This window comes from Protomyctophum bolini (assembly GCF_963924005.1).
Source record: "Protomyctophum bolini genome assembly, chromosome: 7".
NCBI lineage: Eukaryota > Metazoa > Chordata > Actinopteri > Myctophiformes > Myctophidae > Protomyctophum > Protomyctophum bolini.
Window position 1 is genome coordinate 24,051,333 of NC_137868.1, and position 18,857 is coordinate 24,070,189.

An 18,857-nucleotide genomic window follows, 5' to 3' on the forward strand; every position below is an offset into this window, starting at 1 on the left:
GTGTCAAATAATGGTTAGAAGCTGTTTTTCAACAACCAAAAGTGTCAAATAATGTTTTAGGAGCTGTTTCTCAACAACCAAAGTGTCAAATAATGGTTAGAAGCTGTTTTTCAACAACCAAAAGTGTCAAATAATGTTTTAGGAGCTGTTTCTCAATAACCAAAAGTGTAAAATAATGTTTTAGGAGCTGTTTCTCAACAACCAAAGTGTCAAATAATGGTTAGAAGCTGTTTTTCAACAACCAAAAGTGTCAAATAATGTTTTAGGAGCTGTTTCTCAACAACCAAAAGTGTCAAATAATGTTTTAGGAGCTGTTTCTCAACAACCAAAGTGTCAAATAATGGTTAGAAGCTTTTTTTCAACAACCAAAAGTGTCAAATAATGTTTTAGGAGCTGTTTCTCAACAACCAAAAGTGTAAAATAATGTTTTAGGAGCTGTTTCTCAACAACCAAAAGTGTAAAATAATGTTTTATGAGCTGTTTCTCAACAACCAAAGTGTCAAATAATGGTTAGAAGCTGTTTTTCAACAACCAGTGTCAAATAATGGTTAGAAGCTGTTTTTCAACAACCAAAAGTGTCAAATAATGTTTTAGGAGCTGTTTCTCAACAACCAAAAGTGTAAAATAATGTTTTAGGAGCTGTTTCTCAACAACCAAAGTGTCAAATAATGGTTAGAAGCTGTTTTTCAACAACCAAAAGTGTCAAATAATGTTTTAGGAGCTGTTTCTCAACAACCAAAGTGTCAAATAATGGTTAGAAGCTGTTTTTCAACAACCAAAAGTGTCAAATAATGTTTTAGGAGCTGTTTCTCAACAACCAAAAGTGTAAAATAATGTTTTATGAGCTGTTTCTCAACAACCAAAGTGTCAAATAATGGTTAGAAGCTGTTTTTCAACAACCAAAAGTGTCAAATAATGTTTTAGGAGCTGTTTCTCAATAACCAAAAGTGTAAAATAATGTTTTAGGAGCTGTTTCTCAACAACCAAAGTGTCAAATAATGGTTAGAAGCTGTTTTTCAACAACCAAAAGTGTCAAATAATGTTTTAGGAGCTGTTTCTCAACAACCAAAAGTGTAAAATAATGTTTTAGGAGCTGTTTCTCAACAACCAAAGTGTCAAATAATGGTTAGAAGCTGTTTTTCAACAACCAAAAGTGTCAAATAATGTTTTAGGAGCTGTTTCTCAACAACCAAAAGTGTAAAATAATGTTTTAGGAGCTGTTTCTCAACAACCAAAGTGTCAAATAATTTGCCAAAATAATTTGCCTCCCAAAATAATTTGCCTCCCAAAATAATTTGCCAAAATAATTTGCCTCCCAAAATAATTTGCCTCCCAAAATAATTTGCCAAAATAATTTGCCTCCCAAAATAATTTGCCTCCCAAAATAATTTGCCTCCCAAAATAATTTGCCAAAATAATTTGCCTCCCAAAATAATTTGCCTCCCAAAATAATTTGCCAAAATAATTTGCCTCCCAAAATAATTTGCCAAAATAATTTGCCTCCCAAAATAATTTGCCAAAATAATTTGCCTACCAAAATAATTTGCCAAAATAAATTGCCTCCCAAAATAATTTGCCAAAATAATTTGCCAAAATAATTTGCCTCCCAAAATAATTTGCCTCCCAAAATAATTTGCCAAAATAATTTGCCTCCCAAAATAATTTGCCTCCCAAAATAATTTGCCTCCCAAAATAATTTGCCTCCCAAAATAATTTGCCTGCCAAAATAATTTGCCAGCCAAAATAATTTGCCTCCCAAAATAATTTTCCTCCCAAAATAATTTGCCTCCCAAAATAATTTGCCTCCCAAAATAATTTGCCTCCCAAAATAATTTGCCAAAATAATTTGCCTCCCAAAATAATTTGCCTCCAAAAATAATTTGCCTCCCAAAATAATTTGCCAAAATAATTTGCCTCCCAAAATAATTTGCCTCCCAAAATAATTTGCCTCCCAAAATAATTTGCCTCCCAAAATAATTTGCCTGCCAAAATAATTTGCCAGCCAAAATAATTTGCCTCCCAAAATAATTTTCCTCCCAAAATAATTTGCCTCCCAAAATAATTTGCCTCCCAAAATAATTTGCCTCCCAAAATAATTTGCCAAAATAATTTGCCTCCCAAAATAATTTGCCTCTCAAAATAATTTGCCAAAATAATTTGCCTCCCAAAATAAATTTCCAAAATAATTTGCCTCCAAAAATAATTTGCCTCCAAAAATAATTTGCCTCCCAAAATAATTTGCCAAAATAATTTGCCAAAATAATTTGCCAAAATAATTTGCCTCCCAAAATAATTTGCCAAAATAATTTGCCTCCCAAAATAATTTGCCTCCCAAAATAATTTGCCAAAATAATTTGCCTCCCAAAATAATTTGCCTCCCCCCAAAATAATTTGCCTCCCAAAATAATTTGCCAAAATAATTTGCCTCCCAAAATATTTTGCCTCCCAAAATAATTTGCCTCCAAAAATAATTTGCCTCCCAAAATAATTTGCCAAAATAATTTGCCTCCCAAAATAATTTGCCAAAATAATTTGCCTCCCAAAATAATTTGCCAAAATAATTTGCCTCCCAAAATAATTTGCCTCCCAAAATAATTTGCCTCCCAAAATAATTTGCCAAAATAATTTGCCTCCCAAAATAATTTGCCAAAATAATTTGCCTCCCAAAATAATTTGCCTCCCAAAATAATTTGCCTCCCAAAATAATTTGCCAAAATAATTTGCCTCCCAAAATAATTTGCCAAAATAATTTGCCTCCCAAAATAATTTGCCAAAATAATTTGCCTACCAAAATAATTTGCCAAAATAAATTGCCTCCCAAAATAATTTGCCAAAATAATTTGCCTCCCAAAATAATTTGCCTCCCAAAATAATTTGCCTCCCAAAATAATTTGCCAAAATAATTTGCCTCCCAAAATAATTTGCCTCCCAAAATAATTTGCCTCCCAAAATAATTTGCCTCCCAAAATAATTTGCCTGCCAAAATAATTTGCCTGCCAAAATAATTTGCCTCCCAAAATAATTTGCCTCCCAAAATAATTTGCCTCCCAAAATAATTTGCCTCCCAAAATAATTTGCCTCCCAAAATAATTTGCCTCCCAAAATAATTTGCCAAAATAATTTGCCTCCCAAAATAATTTGCCAAAATAAATTGCCTCCCAAAATAATTTGCCAAAATAATTTGCCTCCCAAAATAATTTGCCTCCCAAAATAATTTGCCTCCCAAAATAATTTGCCAAAATAATTTGCCTCCCAAAATAATTTGCCTCCCAAAATAATTTGCCTCCCAAAATAATTTGCCTCCCAAAATAATTTGCCTGCCAAAATAATTTGCCTGCCAAAATACTTTGCCTCCCAAAATAATTTGCCTCCCAAAATAATTTGCCAAAATAATTTGCCTCCCAAAATAATTTGCCTCCCAAAATAATTTGCCTCCCAAAATAATTTGCCAAAATAATTTGCCTCCCAAAATAATTTGCCTCCCAAAATAATTTGCCTCCCAAAATAATTTGCCAAAATAATTTGCCTCCCAAAATAATTTGCCTCTTAAAATAATTTGCCAAAATAATTTGCCTCCCAAAATAATTTGCCTCCCAAAATAATTTGCCTCCCAAAGTCTAAAATAATGTTTTAGGAGCTGTTTCTCAACAACCAAAGTGTCAAATAATGGTTAGAAGCTGTTTTTCAACAACCAAAAGTGTCAAATAATGTTTTAGGAGCTGTTTCTCAACAACCAAAAGTGTAAAATAATGTTTTAGGAGCTGTTTCCCAACAACCAAACTGTCAAATAATGGTTAGAAGCTGTTTTTCAACAACCAAAAGTGTCAAATAATGTTTTAGGAGCTGTTTCTCAACAACCATAAGTGTAAAATAATGTTTTAGGAGCTGTTTCTCAACAACCAAAGTGTCAAATAATGGTTAGAAGCTGTTTTTCAACAACCAAAAGTGTCAAATAATGTTTTAGGAGCTGTTTCTCAACAACCAGAGTGTCAAATAATGGTTAGAAGCTGTTTTTCAACAACCAAAAGTGTCAAATAATGTTTTAGGAGCTGTTTCTCAACAACCAAAAGTGTAAAATAATGTTTTATGAGCTGTTTCTCAACAACCAAAGTGTCAAATAATGGTTAGAAGCTGTTTTTCAACAACCAAAAGTGTCAAATAATGTTTTAGGAGCTGTTTCTCAATAACCAAAAGTGTAAAATAATGTTTTAGGAGCTGTTTCTCAACAACCAAAGTGTCAAATAATGGTTAGAAGCTGTTTTTCAACAACCAAAAGTGTCAAATAATGTTTTAGGAGCTGTTTCTCAACAACCAAAAGTGTCAAATAATGTTTTAGGAGCTGTTTCTCAACAACCAAAGTGTCAAATAATGGTTAGAAGCTGTTTTTCAACAACCAAAAGTGTCAAATAATGTTTTAGGAGCTGTTTCTCAACAACCAAAGTGTCAAATAATGGTTAGAAGCTGTTTTTCAACAACCAAAAGTGTCAAATAATGTTTTAGGAGCTGTTTCTCAATAACCAAAAGTGTAAAATAATGTTTTAGGAGCTGTTTCTCAACAACCAAAGTGTCAAATAATGGTTAGAAGCTGTTTTTCAACAACCAAAAGTGTCAAATAATGTTTTAGGAGCTGTTTCTCAACAACCAAAAGTGTCAAATAATGTTTTAGGAGCTGTTTCTCAACAACCAAAGTGTCAAATAATGGTTAGAAGCTTTTTTTCAACAACCAAAAGTGTCAAATAATGTTTTAGGAGCTGTTTCTCAACAACCAAAAGTGTAAAATAATGTTTTAGGAGCTGTTTCTCAACAACCAAAAGTGTAAAATAATGTTTTATGAGCTGTTTCTCAACAACCAAAGTGTCAAATAATGGTTAGAAGCTGTTTTTCAACAACCAGTGTCAAATAATGGTTAGAAGCTGTTTTTCAACAACCAAAAGTGTCAAATAATGTTTTAGGAGCTGTTTCTCAACAACCAAAAGTGTAAAATAATGTTTTAGGAGCTGTTTCTCAACAACCAAAGTGTCAAATAATGGTTAGAAGCTGTTTTTCAACAACCAAAAGTGTCAAATAATGTTTTAGGAGCTGTTTCTCAACAACCAAAGTGTCAAATAATGGTTAGAAGCTGTTTTTCAACAACCAAAAGTGTCAAATAATGTTTTAGGAGCTGTTTCTCAACAACCAAAAGTGTAAAATAATGTTTTATGAGCTGTTTCTCAACAACCAAAGTGTCAAATAATGGTTAGAAGCTGTTTTTCAACAACCAAAAGTGTCAAATAATGTTTTAGGAGCTGTTTCTCAATAACCAAAAGTGTAAAATAATGTTTTAGGAGCTGTTTCTCAACAACCAAAGTGTCAAATAATGGTTAGAAGCTGTTTTTCAACAACCAAAAGTGTCAAATAATGTTTTAGGAGCTGTTTCTCAACAACCAAAAGTGTAAAATAATGTTTTAGGAGCTGTTTCTCAACAACCAAAGTGTCAAATAATGGTTAGAAGCTGTTTTTCAACAACCAAAAGTGTCAAATAATGTTTTAGGAGCTGTTTCTCAACAACCAAAAGTGTAAAATAATGTTTTAGGAGCTGTTTCTCAACAACCAAAGTGTCAAATAATTTGCCAAAATAATTTGCCTCCCAAAATAATTTGCCAAAATAATTTGCCTCCCAAAATAATTTGCCAAAATAATTTGCCTCCCAAAATAATTTGCCTCCCAAAATAATTTGCCAAAATAATTTGCCTCCCAAAATAATTTGCCTCCCAAAATAATTTGCCTCCCAAAATAATTTGCCAAAATAATTTGCCTCCCAAAATAATTTGCCTCCCAAAATAATTTGCCAAAATAATTTGCCTCCCAAAATAATTTGCCAAAATAATTTGCCTCCCAAAATAATTTGCCAAAATAATTTGCCTACCAAAATAATTTGCCAAAATAAATTGCCTCCCAAAATAATTTGCCAAAATAATTTGCCAAAATAATTTGCCTCCCAAAATAATTTGCCTCCCAAAATAATTTGCCAAAATAATTTGCCTCCCAAAATAATTTGCCTCCCAAAATAATTTGCCTCCCAAAATAATTTGCCTCCCAAAATAATTTGCCTGCCAAAATAATTTGCCAGCCAAAATAATTTGCCTCCCAAAATAATTTTCCTCCCAAAATAATTTGCCTCCCAAAATAATTTGCCTCCCAAAATAATTTGCCTCCCAAAATAATTTGCCTCCCAAAATAATTTGCCTCCCAAAATAATTTGCCAAAATAATTTGCCTCCCAAAATAATTTGCCTCCCAAAATAATTTGCCTCCCAAAATAATTTGCCAAAATAATTTGCCTCCCAAAATAATTTGCCAAAATAATTTGCCTCCCAAAATAATTTGCCTCCCAAAATAATTTGCCAAAATAATTTGCCTCCCAAAATAATTTGCCAAAATAATTTGCCTCCCAAAATAATTTGCCTCCCAAAATAATTTGCCAAAATAATTTGCCTACCAAAATAATTTGCCAAAATAAATTGCCTCCCAAAATAATTTGCCAAAATAATTTGCCTCCCAAAATAATTTTCCTCCCAAAATAATTTGCCTCCAAAAATAATTTGCCTCCCAAAATAATTTGCCAAAATAATTTGCCTCCCAAAATAATTTGCCTCCCAAAATAATTTGCCTCCCAAAATATTTTGCCTCCCAAAATAATTTGCCTCCCAAAATAATTTGCCTCCCAAAATAATTTGCCAAAATAATTTGCCTACCAAAATAATTTGCCAAAATAATTTGCCTCCCAAAATAATTTGCCAAAATAATTTGCCTCCCAAAATAATTTGCCTCCCAAAATAATTTGCCTCCCAAAATAATTTGCCTCCCAAAATAATTTGCCTCCCAAAATAATTTGCCTGCCAAAATAATTTGCCTGCCAAAATAATTTGCCTCCCAAAATAATTTGCCTCCCAAAATAATTTGCCTCCCAAAATAATTTGCCTCCCAAAATAATTTGCCTCCCAAAATAATTTGCCTCCCAAAATAATTTGCCTCTCAAAATAATTTGCCAAAATAATTTGCCTCCCAAAATAATTTGCCTCCCAAAATAATTTGCCTCCCAAAGTCTAAAATAATGTTTTAGGAGCTGTTTCTCAACAACCAAAGTGTCAAATAATGGTTAGAAGCTGTTTTTCAACAACCAAAGGTGTCAAATAATGTTTTAGGAGCTGTTTCTCAATAACCAAAAGTGTAAAACAATGTTTTAGGAGCTGTTTCTCAACAACCAAAGTGTCAAATAATGGTTAGAAGCTGTTTTTCAACAACCAAAAGTGTCAAATAATGTTTTAGGAGCTGTTTCTCAACAACCAAAAGTGTCAAATAATGTTTTAGGAGCTGTTTCTCAACAACCAAAGTGTCAAATAATGGTTAGAAGCTTTTTTTCAACAACCAAAAGTGTCAAATAATGTTTTAGGAGCTGTTTCTCAACAACCAAAAGTGTCAAATAATGTTTTAGGAGCTGTTTCTCAACAACCAAAGTGTCAAATAATGGTTAGAAGCTTTTTTTCAACAACCAAAAGTGTCAAATAATGTTTTAGGAGCTGTTTCTCAACAACCAAAAGTGTAAAATGATGTTTTAGGAGCTGTTTCTCAACAACCAAAGTGTCAAATAATGGTTAGAAGCTGTTTCTCAACAACCAAAAGTGTCAAATAATGTTTTAGGAGCTGTTTCTCAACAACCAAAAGTGTAAAATAATGTTTTAGGAGCTGTTTCTCAACAACCAAAGTGTCAAATAATGGTTAGAAGCTGTTTTTCAACAACCAAAAGTGTCAAATAATGTTTTAGGAGCTGTTTCTCAACAACCAGAAGTGTAAAATAATGTTTTAGGAGCTGTTTCTCAACAACCAAAGTGTCAAATAATGGTTAGAAGCTGTTTTTCAACAACCAAAAGTGTCAAATAATGTTTTAGGAGCTGTTTCTCAACAACCAAAGTGTCAAATAATGGTTAGAAGCTGTTTTTCAACAACCAAAAGTGTCAAATAATGTTTTAGGAGCTGTTTCTCAACAACCAAAAGTGTAAAATAATGTTTTATGAGCTGTTTCTCAACAACCAAAGTGTCAAATAATGGTTAGAAGCTGTTTTTCAACAACCAAAAGTGTCAAATAATGTTTTAGGAGCTGTTTCTCAACAACCAAAAGTGTAAAATAATGTTTTAGGAGCTGTTTCTCAACAACCAAAGTGTCAAATAATGGTTAGAAGCTGTTTTTCAACAACCAAAAGTGTCAAATAATGTTTTAGGAGCTGTTTCTCAACAACCAAAAGTGTAAAATAATGTTTTAGGAGCTGTTTCTCAACAACCAAAGTGTCAAATAATGGTTAGAAGCTGTTTTTCAACAACCAAAAGTGTCAAATAATGTTTTAGGAGCTGTTTCTCAACAACCAAAAGTGTAAAATAATGTTTTAGGAGCTGTTTCTCAACAACCAAAGTGTCAAATAATGGTTAGAAGCTGTTTTTCAACAACCAAAAGTGTCAAATAATGTTTTAGGAGCTGTTTCTCAACAACTAAAAGTGTAAAATAATGTTTTAGGAGCTGTTTCTCAACAACCAAAGTGTCAAATAATGGTTAGAAGCTGTTTTTCAACAACCAAAAGTGTCAAATAATGTTTTAGGAGCTGTTTCTCAACAACCAAAAGTGTAAACTAATGTTTTAGGAGCTGTTTCTCAACAACCAAAGTGTCAAATAATGGTTAGAAGCTGTTTTTCAACAACCAAAAGTGTCAAATAATGTTTTAGGAGCTGTTTCTCAACAACCAAAAGTGTAAAATAATGTTTTATGAGCTGTTTCTCAACAACCAAAGTGTCAAATAATGGTTAGAAGCTGTTTTTCAACAACCAAAAGTGTCAAATAATGTTTTAGGAGCTGTTTCTCAATAACCAAAAGTGTAAAATAATGTTTTAGGAGCTGTTTCTCAACAACCAAAGTGTCAAATAATGGTTAGAAGCTGTTTTTCAACAACCAAACGTGTCAAATAATGTTTTAGGAGCTGTTTCTCAACAACCAAAAGTGTAAAATAATGTTTTATGAGCTGTTTCTCAACAACCAAAGTGTCAAATAATGGTTAGAAGCTGTTTTTCAACAACCAAAAGTGTCAAATAATGTTTTAGGAGCTGTTTCTCAACAACCAAAAGTGTCAAATAATGTTTTAGGAGCTGTTTCTCAACAACCAAAGTTCATTGCAGTCTGTATGTCCGAATTCATCCATGGCTTCGAGCGGGTTTTGACCCTGACGGGGCCATGATGTTTAGTACTTGTCTGTAGCTAAAAACAGTGTTTTTAAGGATGGTGGTGTGTTTCCTGTTGCTAAAAACATTGTTTTAATGATGGTGGTGTGTTTTCTGTAGCTAAAAACAGTGTTTTAAGAATGTTTGTGTGTTTTCTGTAGCTAAAAACAGTGTTTTAAGGATGGTGGTGTGTTTTCTGTAGCTAATAACAGTGTTTTAAGGATGGTGGTGTGTTGTCTGTAGCTAAAAACAGTGTTTTTAAGGATGGTGGTGTGTTTTCTGTAGCTAAAAACAGTGTTTTTAAGGATGGTGGTGTGTTTTCTGTAGCTAGAAACAGTGTTTTAAGGATGGTGGTGTGTTTTCTGTAGCTAAAAACAGTGTTTTAAGGATGGTGGTGTGTTTTCTGTAGCTAAAAACAGTGTTTTTAAGGATGGTGGTGTGTTTTCTGTAGCTAAAAACAGTGTTTTAAGGATGGTGGTGTGTTTTCAGTAGCTAAAAACAGTGTTTTAAGGATGGTGGTGTGTTTTCTGTAGCTGAAAACAGTGTTTTTAAGGATGGTGGTGTGTTTTCTGTAGCTAAAAACAGTGTTTTTAAGGATGGTGGTGTGTTTTCTGTAGCTAAAAACAGTGTTTTAAGGATGGTGGTGTGTTTTCTGTAGCTAATAATTATGCAGCCGTGCCTGGAATAGAACCGGTATCTTCCTCTCTGTGTTGTAGGCGATGCGTTTCCTTCAGCTAAATGAATATAACCGGTATCTTCCTCTCTTTGTGTTGTAGGGGATGCGTTTCCTTCAGCTAAATGAATAGAACCTGTATCTTCCTCTCTTTGTGTTGTAGGGGATGCGTTTCCTTCAGCTAAATGAATAGAACCTGTATCTTCCTCTCTTTGTGTTGTAGGGGATGCGTTTCCTTCAGCTAAATTAATTTTTCTAAGGATGGTGGTGTGTTTTCTGTAGCTAAACACAGTGTTTTAAGGATGGTGGTGTGTTTTCTGTAGCTAAAAACAGTGTTTTTAAGGATGGTGGTGTGTTTTCTGTAGCTAAAAACAGTGTTTTAAGGATGGTGGTGTGTTTTCTGTAGCTGAAAACAGTGTTTTTAAGGATGGTGGTGTGTTTTCTGTAGCTAAAAACAGTGTTTTTAAGGATGGTGGTGTGTTTTCTGTAGCTAAAAACAGTGTTTTAAGGATGGTGGTGTGTTTTCTGTAGCTAATAATTATGCAGCCGTGCCTGGAATAGAACCGGTATCTTCCTCTCTGTGTTGTAGGCGATGCGTTTCCTTCAGCTAAATGATTATAACCGGTATCTTCCTCTCTTTGTGTTGTAGGGGATGCGTTTCCTTCAGCTAAATGAATAGAACCTGTATCTTCCTCTCTTTGTGTTGTAGGGGATGCGTTTCCTTCAGCTAAATGAATAGAACCTGTATCTTCCTCTCTTTGTGTTGTAGGGGATGCGTTTCCTTCAGCTAAATTAATATAACCTGTATCTTCCTCTCTTTGTGTTGTAGGGGATGCGTTTCCTTCAGCTAAATTAATATAACCTGTATCTTCCTCTCTTTGTGTTGTAGGGGATGCGTTTCCTTCAGCTAAATGAATAGAACCTGTATCTTCCTCTCTTTGTGTTGTAGGGGATGCGTTTCCTTCAGTTAAATGAATAGAACCTGTATCTTCCTCTCTTTGTGTTGTAGGGGATGCGTTTCCTTCAGCTAAATGAATAGAACCTGTGTCTTCCTCTCTTTGTGTTGTAGGGGATGCGTTTCCTTCAGTTAAATGAATATAACCTATATCTTCCTCTCTTTGTGTTGTAGGGGATGCGTTTCCTTCAGTTAAATGAATATAACCTGTATCTTCCTCTCTTTGTGTTGTAGGGGATGCGTTTCCTTCAGCTAAATGAATAGAACCGGTATCTTCCTCTCTTTGTGTTGTAGGGGATGCGTTTCCTTCAGCTGAAAAACCCATGGAGCCATCTGCGATGGAAGGGACGATTCAGTGAGAGAGACGAGAAGAGCTGGACTCCTGAACTCCTCAAGTACCTCAACTTTGATCCCAAGACTGCACAGAAATTCGATAATGGTATAAGTGAACACTTCTGTGCCATTTTGGGAAACTTCTTCAGCATCTATTAATTATTGACGGACCAGTTCCTAAGTGATAGCAGCGGCTAAGAACAGAAATGGCTTGTTAAACCCCAGACCAATAAAATCACAGTTTTGTACGAATAATTGGTACACTAATAGCCTTATAATTATTGGCAGTATGACATGGGAGCAAAAAGGCCACTGTGAGAATATGGTCGTCAGTAAATAAACTAGCATTTCCTCTTCAGGTGTGTTCTGGATAACCTGGGAGGACCTGTGTCAATACTACGACGTCATCTACCTGAGCTGGAATCCTAGCCTGTTCAGAGAGTCGTCTTGCATTCATAGGTGTGTACTGTTTACAGTATAATCATGTATGTGGTGCAAATTGTCTTTTGAAACTAAACCACATTCAAAACCAGGCAGGTACCCAAATGACGCACGTGTGTTCCTTAATATTTGTGTGTCACTGGCACTGCTCAAAACGGGCAATGTATAAAACAAATGAGACATTGATAAGAACCCTAAGCTTGTTACCTAAACTTATGACAGTATGACAATATCATGAATATGAATGCACCCATTTTCTCAAGTGTTTGTGTGTGTGTCTCGTTCGTTGGGCTGTGTGCAGTAGCTGGGATGGGAAACAGGGTCCAGTTAAGGATGCTTACAGCTTGGCCAACAACCCTCAGTTCAGACTGGAGGTCCAGTGTCCAGCAGGGGGCGCAGCTGTGTGGGTGCTGCTTACCAGACACATCACTGATAAGGTGAGCTTTACCAAGTAGCACAATATGTCCAAAATTACCCTTTTTTAACTATTGTTATTGTTAAAGCTGCTATAAGCAATAATATGTCCAAACTTTTTTTTGTACTCAGACAGCCAACATTGGGTAGAACGCTCCCAAAACAATGTTAGTCTCTGTGACACATCTAGGGGCCGCAATCTGCATTCAAAGATTTTCCTAGAAGCTTTGTCATTGGTCGATTTGCCTGTCTACTTCCTAAATTTGGTTTGGTTTGGTTTTTCGACCAATGACAAAGCTTCTAGGAACATCTTTGAATGCAGTTTGTGGCCCCTAGATGTGTCACAGAGATTGCATTTTTTGGGAGCGTTCTACCCATTGTTGGCTGTCTGAAAAAAAAAAAAAAAAAAACTACAACATTAATATATATATATATATATATATATATATATATATATACACACATTAAAATGTTGACATATTATTGCTTATTTTATTTGAAAGTGAAATATCCCCTTAAGTGGGACACTCTTGTATGGTGAAGTAGAACAAACCTTAAAAGTTTGAATATGGAGATGGGAGGTTTCTGTCCGACAGCATTTCCTAGTGAGGTATACTAGCAGCATGGCTAACATCGTCACATCATAAAGGCTAATCGCCCATAATGTCCAGTGAAAGTTTAGAGATATGGAAAAAACCAACTTTTTTAAATGGAGCTGTAATCCAATCATGTTTTATCTGCACTGATCGGTAGACAGGAAGTGGATGCGACAACACACACTAGTATGACATCATAACATCCGGTCGCAGATTTTTGGCTCTTCAAAATAAGGGTTGAAAATCCTGGCAATATAATGATAATTAATTAAATAATGCTGGCGGGAAATGTAATGATGACTGGTATTTTATTTTTTTATTTTCTTTACCCAGGACGACTTTGCACAAAATCGGGAGTTCATCACCCTTGTTGTTTACAAGACAGATGGGAAGAAAGTTTACTACCCTGGTAAGTTACGTCTCCTCTGATATGGGTTTAAGCAGATGTTGTCGCCTGTATCAACGACGGGTCTGCTCCAGGTCTGATCAAGAGGGGTGCAACAACACAAGTGTAAAAAAAAAGCTAAACAGAATCCAGGTCTGGTGAGTTGCGTGCATGTGCACGAAACAAGCACGCGCGTGACAATTTCACGGACCACGCCTACGTAAATATGCTTCCGTTGTTGCCCCTCAACTTTTCCGCATGCACAGAAATCAAATGCAGGTCTCATTGAAAATGAACTATATGTAGGCGCGTTAAATCACTGCCTGTTTGAAAGGACCTTTATGTGTTAAATGTCTCATGAACTTTTCTTCTATCCTGCCTGACAGCATCTTGTGTGTCTCCTCAGCTGATCCTCCTCCCTACATCGACGGTATTCGTATCAACAGTCCCCACTACCTGACCAAGATGAAGCTGACCAGTGCAGGGACGCACACCTTCACTCTGGTAGTGTCCCAGTATGAGAAGCAAAATACCATCAACTACACACTCCGGGTGAGACAGTACACACACGTGCACACACACACACACACACACACACACACTGTATACATCATGTGTACATTATGCACACTTCATTTACATCATACAGACGCAACAGTTACTCTTAAGTAACTGTTGTTCCTGCTGAACAACAAGCACACCAAGTAAACAGCAAGAGTCGCTAGATAACGCGTCAAGGACACCATCCGGCATCCACTGTCAGCTTCCCTCCCTCAAACACTATTCGTTGTGGTGGCTGTAGCACCTGGCCCAACCGGAGGCACCGTTGCCAGGCAGCAAACCCAGTTCTCTGCAGTAATGGACAAGGATTTACACTACCTGGACACCACCATATGTTTTTGGGGGGGTCGAAAATCTATGTTGGGAATAATTTGAATGGAAAGTGAATCGACTCCTGACACAACAATACTCCTGTCAGTCACATAGTATGCACACACACACACACACACACACACACACACACACACACACACACACACACACACACACACACACACACACACACACACACACACATGAAAGGCCATCTTTGTGTCAGGGTTGAAGTCCCTGGAGTGCAGAATGCAGGATGAGATCTAAGCTACGTTTGATGCAGTGACTGAGTTATACATTAATGCATTGCTTGGGCTATACTTGGGTCCCAAGTTGGTATGTGTGCATGTGTGATGGGTGTACACATTAGTGAGAGTGAGAAAGCGTGTCTGTGCAATGGTGAGTGCATGCATGAGCGTGTTTTTTAAAGATTATGCTAGTAGCGACTTAGTTAAACACACAATTTTAGCAACACTGTACCTAAATGATAAAGTTGCTGTTTTGTCTAGGGATGCAACAGGTAATCAAACTAATCGATTTGACTGATGCTAAAAATGTTTTTGTGCAACACTGGGCTTAAACTAAAGAAAGTGGTACTCGATGGAGTACTCAATTTAATCGATTATAATATGGTAAATATCTATTCAAATTCTGCATTAATTTTAAAAAAATACGAAAATGTTTAAATAGTGGTTCTCCATAATTCGATTATTAAAAACAAAATAAACAAATCAACGGAATAAACACTAAGTAATAGTTGCAGGCAACTCTAGGTTTGTCTTTGTGTGTGTGCATGCCCTTTTTGCATCAATTGAGGAGCGAACACTGGGACATTATCCTAACCTGACTCACTGACTGTGAAGCTAAAGGTTAAACATTTAATGGTTGAAAAAACAGTGTTAGGAATTCAGTGTAGTATATCAATACAGTATCTTTACACAGTGACATACAGTCTAGAAATGCACGATTGTGTGTGACAATGTACTATACTGAGGGAGAAGTGCCGATGCATGGTAAGACAGCATTCTCTCCTGTCTTCAGTGTCTTGTCCTTCAGCCTCAGCTCACTTTTCACTTCCCTGCAGACTGAAATGAACCACTCTGATTATTATTTAATTACAGCCTGCATGGGAAACCACCACCTTGGGACTTTGAAAGCGTGTGCGTGCGTGCGTGCGTGCGTGCGTGTGTGTGTGTGTGTCTAGTTTTACTAAATGATTACTGCTGTTGCACAACATGAAAACAAATCATGTTAAAGAATAGATAAGATATACATATTTCTATGTATTGAATTATATTTATTTTCTTTGCAGGTGTACTCTGGATGTAAGTTCACCTTCTCCAAGATTCCAACACCCTTCACAAACATAAAAAGGGTACGTAGTTCACACACTATAACACTGAGGTCATAATGTTATAGATGTAGATCTGCTGTATTTGCAACCAAGTGTAAAATCAGACATCACGACGACATCAAGGTCAGCAAATAGAATAGAATATGCACATGAGCTGATTTGGAAAGTAAGAAAAATAATTAACCCACACACACGTCTGCTCCAATGTAATTTCATTACGTTTCGAGCCAAGGATCTTCATGGGGTCAAACTGGTGTATGTGTACCATGTTTCAATGGTATCCCTTTATGTGACTGCTGGTGATGTTTTTTTCTTATCCCCGAGTCATCTAGGTTTCTCAGTCCCTATTTCACCCCTGGTTTTGTCTTTCCCTCTCCCTCCCAGCATTCGTTCACTTCTCTCAAGGTACCCTTGAGACGCTTAAGCCAGCAGTAGCAGACTGTGGTTAAATTAAGCGGAAAGTGGCAGTGCTGAAAAGCAATGAGCATTCTCTTCCAATCCTGTCCCTGGCTTCTGAACTTCTCTCTCTCTCTCTCTCTCTCTCTGTTCCTCAGATCAATGGCCAGTGGAAGGGGGCCAGTGCAGGAGGCTGTGGCAACTACAAGGACTCCTACAAGCACAACCCCATCTATCAATTTAATCTGGAACGACCAGGGCCCTTGCTTATTGAGCTCAGAGGGTCCAGGTAAGCCTCATCTGAGACCCATGTAATGTGGGCAACACATCACAATAATATGTGTGACTGATATGGTAGCGAATAGTGATTTGTGATATTGATTTATGATATAAAACACACATTTTAAGTCTTCATTAATACATATACAGTAGTATGTAATGTGGTCAGAAACAGCTTTCTTCTTTCTTCAATCTTTAGATTGACCTGGAGCTTATTCCATTCTTTGATGACTTTAAAATAAAAACCTGATTGTGTGAAGGAAGAGTGTCCCTTTTGAGGAAAACATTGAAGCTCTGTTCATTTGTTCAATAGGATATATTTTCACGTAAAGCTAGCATCCTTATTCTGGGGGTGAACATTGGGTGGAAATAGCAGTGGCGTGAACTGGGGGTAGTATAGAGCCGGTTCTTGGCCAGTGTCTTTAACAGACTAGAGTGGAAATCCTTTGCTGCCCTACTGTACATGCTAGACAGCAAGAAAATATTATTAGTATTCTTCCAGTTTATTCTACAACAAGAGTTGCAAGTCTTTGGAACATTAAAAAGGGATTAAAACAATCAATTAATTAGAGTACCTCTCCTCAGCCCACATTGTAATTAGCTACTAATAACATAGTCTCTCTCTCACATGTACGCAGAGTCACACACACACACACACACACACACACACACACACACACACACACACACACACAGGATGACTGGGATCACTGCAGTGTCTCTTTTCTGATATAATCGCACTAATCTGATAAATATTCTGTTCTGATCTGTCACACGCTATTCACAGTGGAGCCCCTACCCACACTTACATCTCCCTCTCAGTATATGTATGTTTCAGATATTTAGCTGACACTCTTATTCATAGTGGAAGAATACATTTGTCTCACACTGGCTGGGTTGCAATAGTTGTTGATTTTTACCTGTACCAGAGTGAGGAGTTTAAGGGATATAAATGCTTGATATGAAAACTATTATCTACTCCTAAACATTAATTCTGTTTGTGTGTCTTTCTGCAGGCAGTACAGTGTTGGCTTTGAGATGGTGACTGTGTCCATGGTGGGGGATCCAGGCGCAGCAGGCTTCCAGAAGAAGACCAGTGGAGATTACAGGTAGGTCAGGGGGTTATGGGAAGTCACCATAAGCATGACATGCATCATATAGTTCACGAGAAACTGTTTTTCTTTATCCCTGGCATGCTGTAGTGTTGTTATCACATGCCCTAGGTCATGTGTTTTGTGCCTTAACATGTGCATTGACTTGTTTTCACAGTATTAGATTAGATCAAACTGGTGAAGTTACACTGCACGTGTTCAGCAATAGTTTATTTTGGTGTGTGGTCACGGAAACTGAGGTGCGATCTATATCTCCTCAGTCCCTGAAGGAAGAAATAACATCTTGTTTGTTTACAGTGTTTTCCAACACATGCTCTCTCTCCCTCTATCTTTGCAGGTGTGGTTTCTCCTACATGGAGGCAGACCATATGCCAGCAGGCATTTACAACGTCATCCCCACCACCTTTCTACCCAAACAGGAAGGACCCTTCTTCTTGGACTTTGGCAGTGCCACACCCCTCAAAGTCTCCCAGCTGCAGTGAGGGGAGATCTGTATGAAGGAGGATTCGGCAGGGTTTTGAAATGCACAGCAGCAGAGACATCAAGTGGCATTAAAGGATATTCTCAAGCCATACATTGGATGTGGTCCATGTGGAGGCCCGAAGAACAGCCACAAGATGTTGGATTCAGCCATTCTCTCCCAGCATCTTCCCAACTACATTCTGTGCACTTGAATCGGTTGCAGTGGATCGGTTTAAGCCTCAAAGTTGTTGCCATGTTAGAACTGATGGTTCAAAGACTTTTCAATAATGGATTATTAAATGCATTGAAATAAGAACAGAATAGTTTGTAATATAATCAAGGCTTTAGGGGAAGGTGGAGGCATGGAAAGGTAAATAAAGTTTCTTGACAAAGTAATGATGAAGAGTGGTCACAAAAGGCCACGGCCAAAGTCTTTGCCCTAGTAACATATAGTAGTCATCTATCGGTATTCAGAAATACATGCTGACAATGATATCCAGCCAATAATATAGGCATAATTAATCTCATGGCCACAACAAATGACAAATTATATCCATGAAATTATATTGTCTTCTATTTGACAATGTCATGTCGTATCAGGTGTCTAGCAGGTGTGTCTTTAGAGCAGAAAAGAAAATATATTGATGGTCAGTGTAACACATACACTGAATCACTCTGAGTGTAGGGAAACTTCAATGCTTTGTTTCACGCCACTTTGACCGGTTGATAGGAGTTTTATGGTTCTTTACTCAAACAAACATCAAGCTGTTAAAGTGTTTACATTTTGGAGCATTTTCAAGATTTGGAAGTAAAATACCGGCATTTCAATACAAGGACATACAGTACAATACAACAGTTTTACCACCGTGACCTTACTATGTATACAGGTATAACATAGGAAGGTCAGTAGATGAACTATTTCTTAAAATGTATATAAACTTCAAATCAGAGGCTTCAGCTGAGTTCTCTATTATGCACCGGTTACCAAATGTGTGGAGTTAAGGTCTTCTTCTGTGTTGACTGTTGAAAGCCACCAGCATCTGTAGCTAGTGGATAGAAACACAAGGTACTGTCATAGAGCTATAATATATCTAGAGTGCGGTCGAGGAGCTACAGCCCCGCCCCCGCTATTCATTTCAATGGAAGTTACTCAGTGGTGTTTTGAAGCACTCAGAAGAACCTGAACGGTCTACTTCCGCATTTTTTCGATTTGCCAACCAACATTTGGTTGGCAAAATGTGGTGCTAACGAGCGCTCAATGTTAAACCCCAGCTGTGTAGGGTTTACTTGTGCTATATGCATTGCACGGGCCAGTCTACAGTGCCAGCTTTGACCAGTAGGC

The 18,857-nt window shown here is 36.7% G+C and overlaps 1 protein-coding gene across 2 annotated transcripts in view; it reads left to right on the forward strand.

Annotated features, from left to right (window-relative positions):
• The window catches only part of capn7 (calpain 7), a 130,680-nt gene extending 112,213 nt beyond the window's left edge, over positions 1-18,467 (forward strand). For both annotated transcript variants that reach the window (XM_080768557.1, XM_080768558.1), the window contains 9 exons: positions 11,165-11,309; positions 11,563-11,662; positions 11,946-12,081; positions 12,988-13,063; positions 13,446-13,591; positions 15,225-15,287; positions 15,821-15,951; positions 16,958-17,050; positions 17,391-18,467. In XM_080768557.1, the coding sequence (XP_080624683.1) occupies positions 11,165-11,309; positions 11,563-11,662; positions 11,946-12,081; positions 12,988-13,063; positions 13,446-13,591; positions 15,225-15,287; positions 15,821-15,951; positions 16,958-17,050; positions 17,391-17,535 (1,035 nt within the window). In that variant the 3' untranslated portion in view covers positions 17,536-18,467. The remainder of the gene's footprint in view (positions 1-11,164; positions 11,310-11,562; positions 11,663-11,945; positions 12,082-12,987; positions 13,064-13,445; positions 13,592-15,224; positions 15,288-15,820; positions 15,952-16,957; positions 17,051-17,390) is intronic.
• Positions 18,468-18,857: the final 390 nt, after the last annotated feature.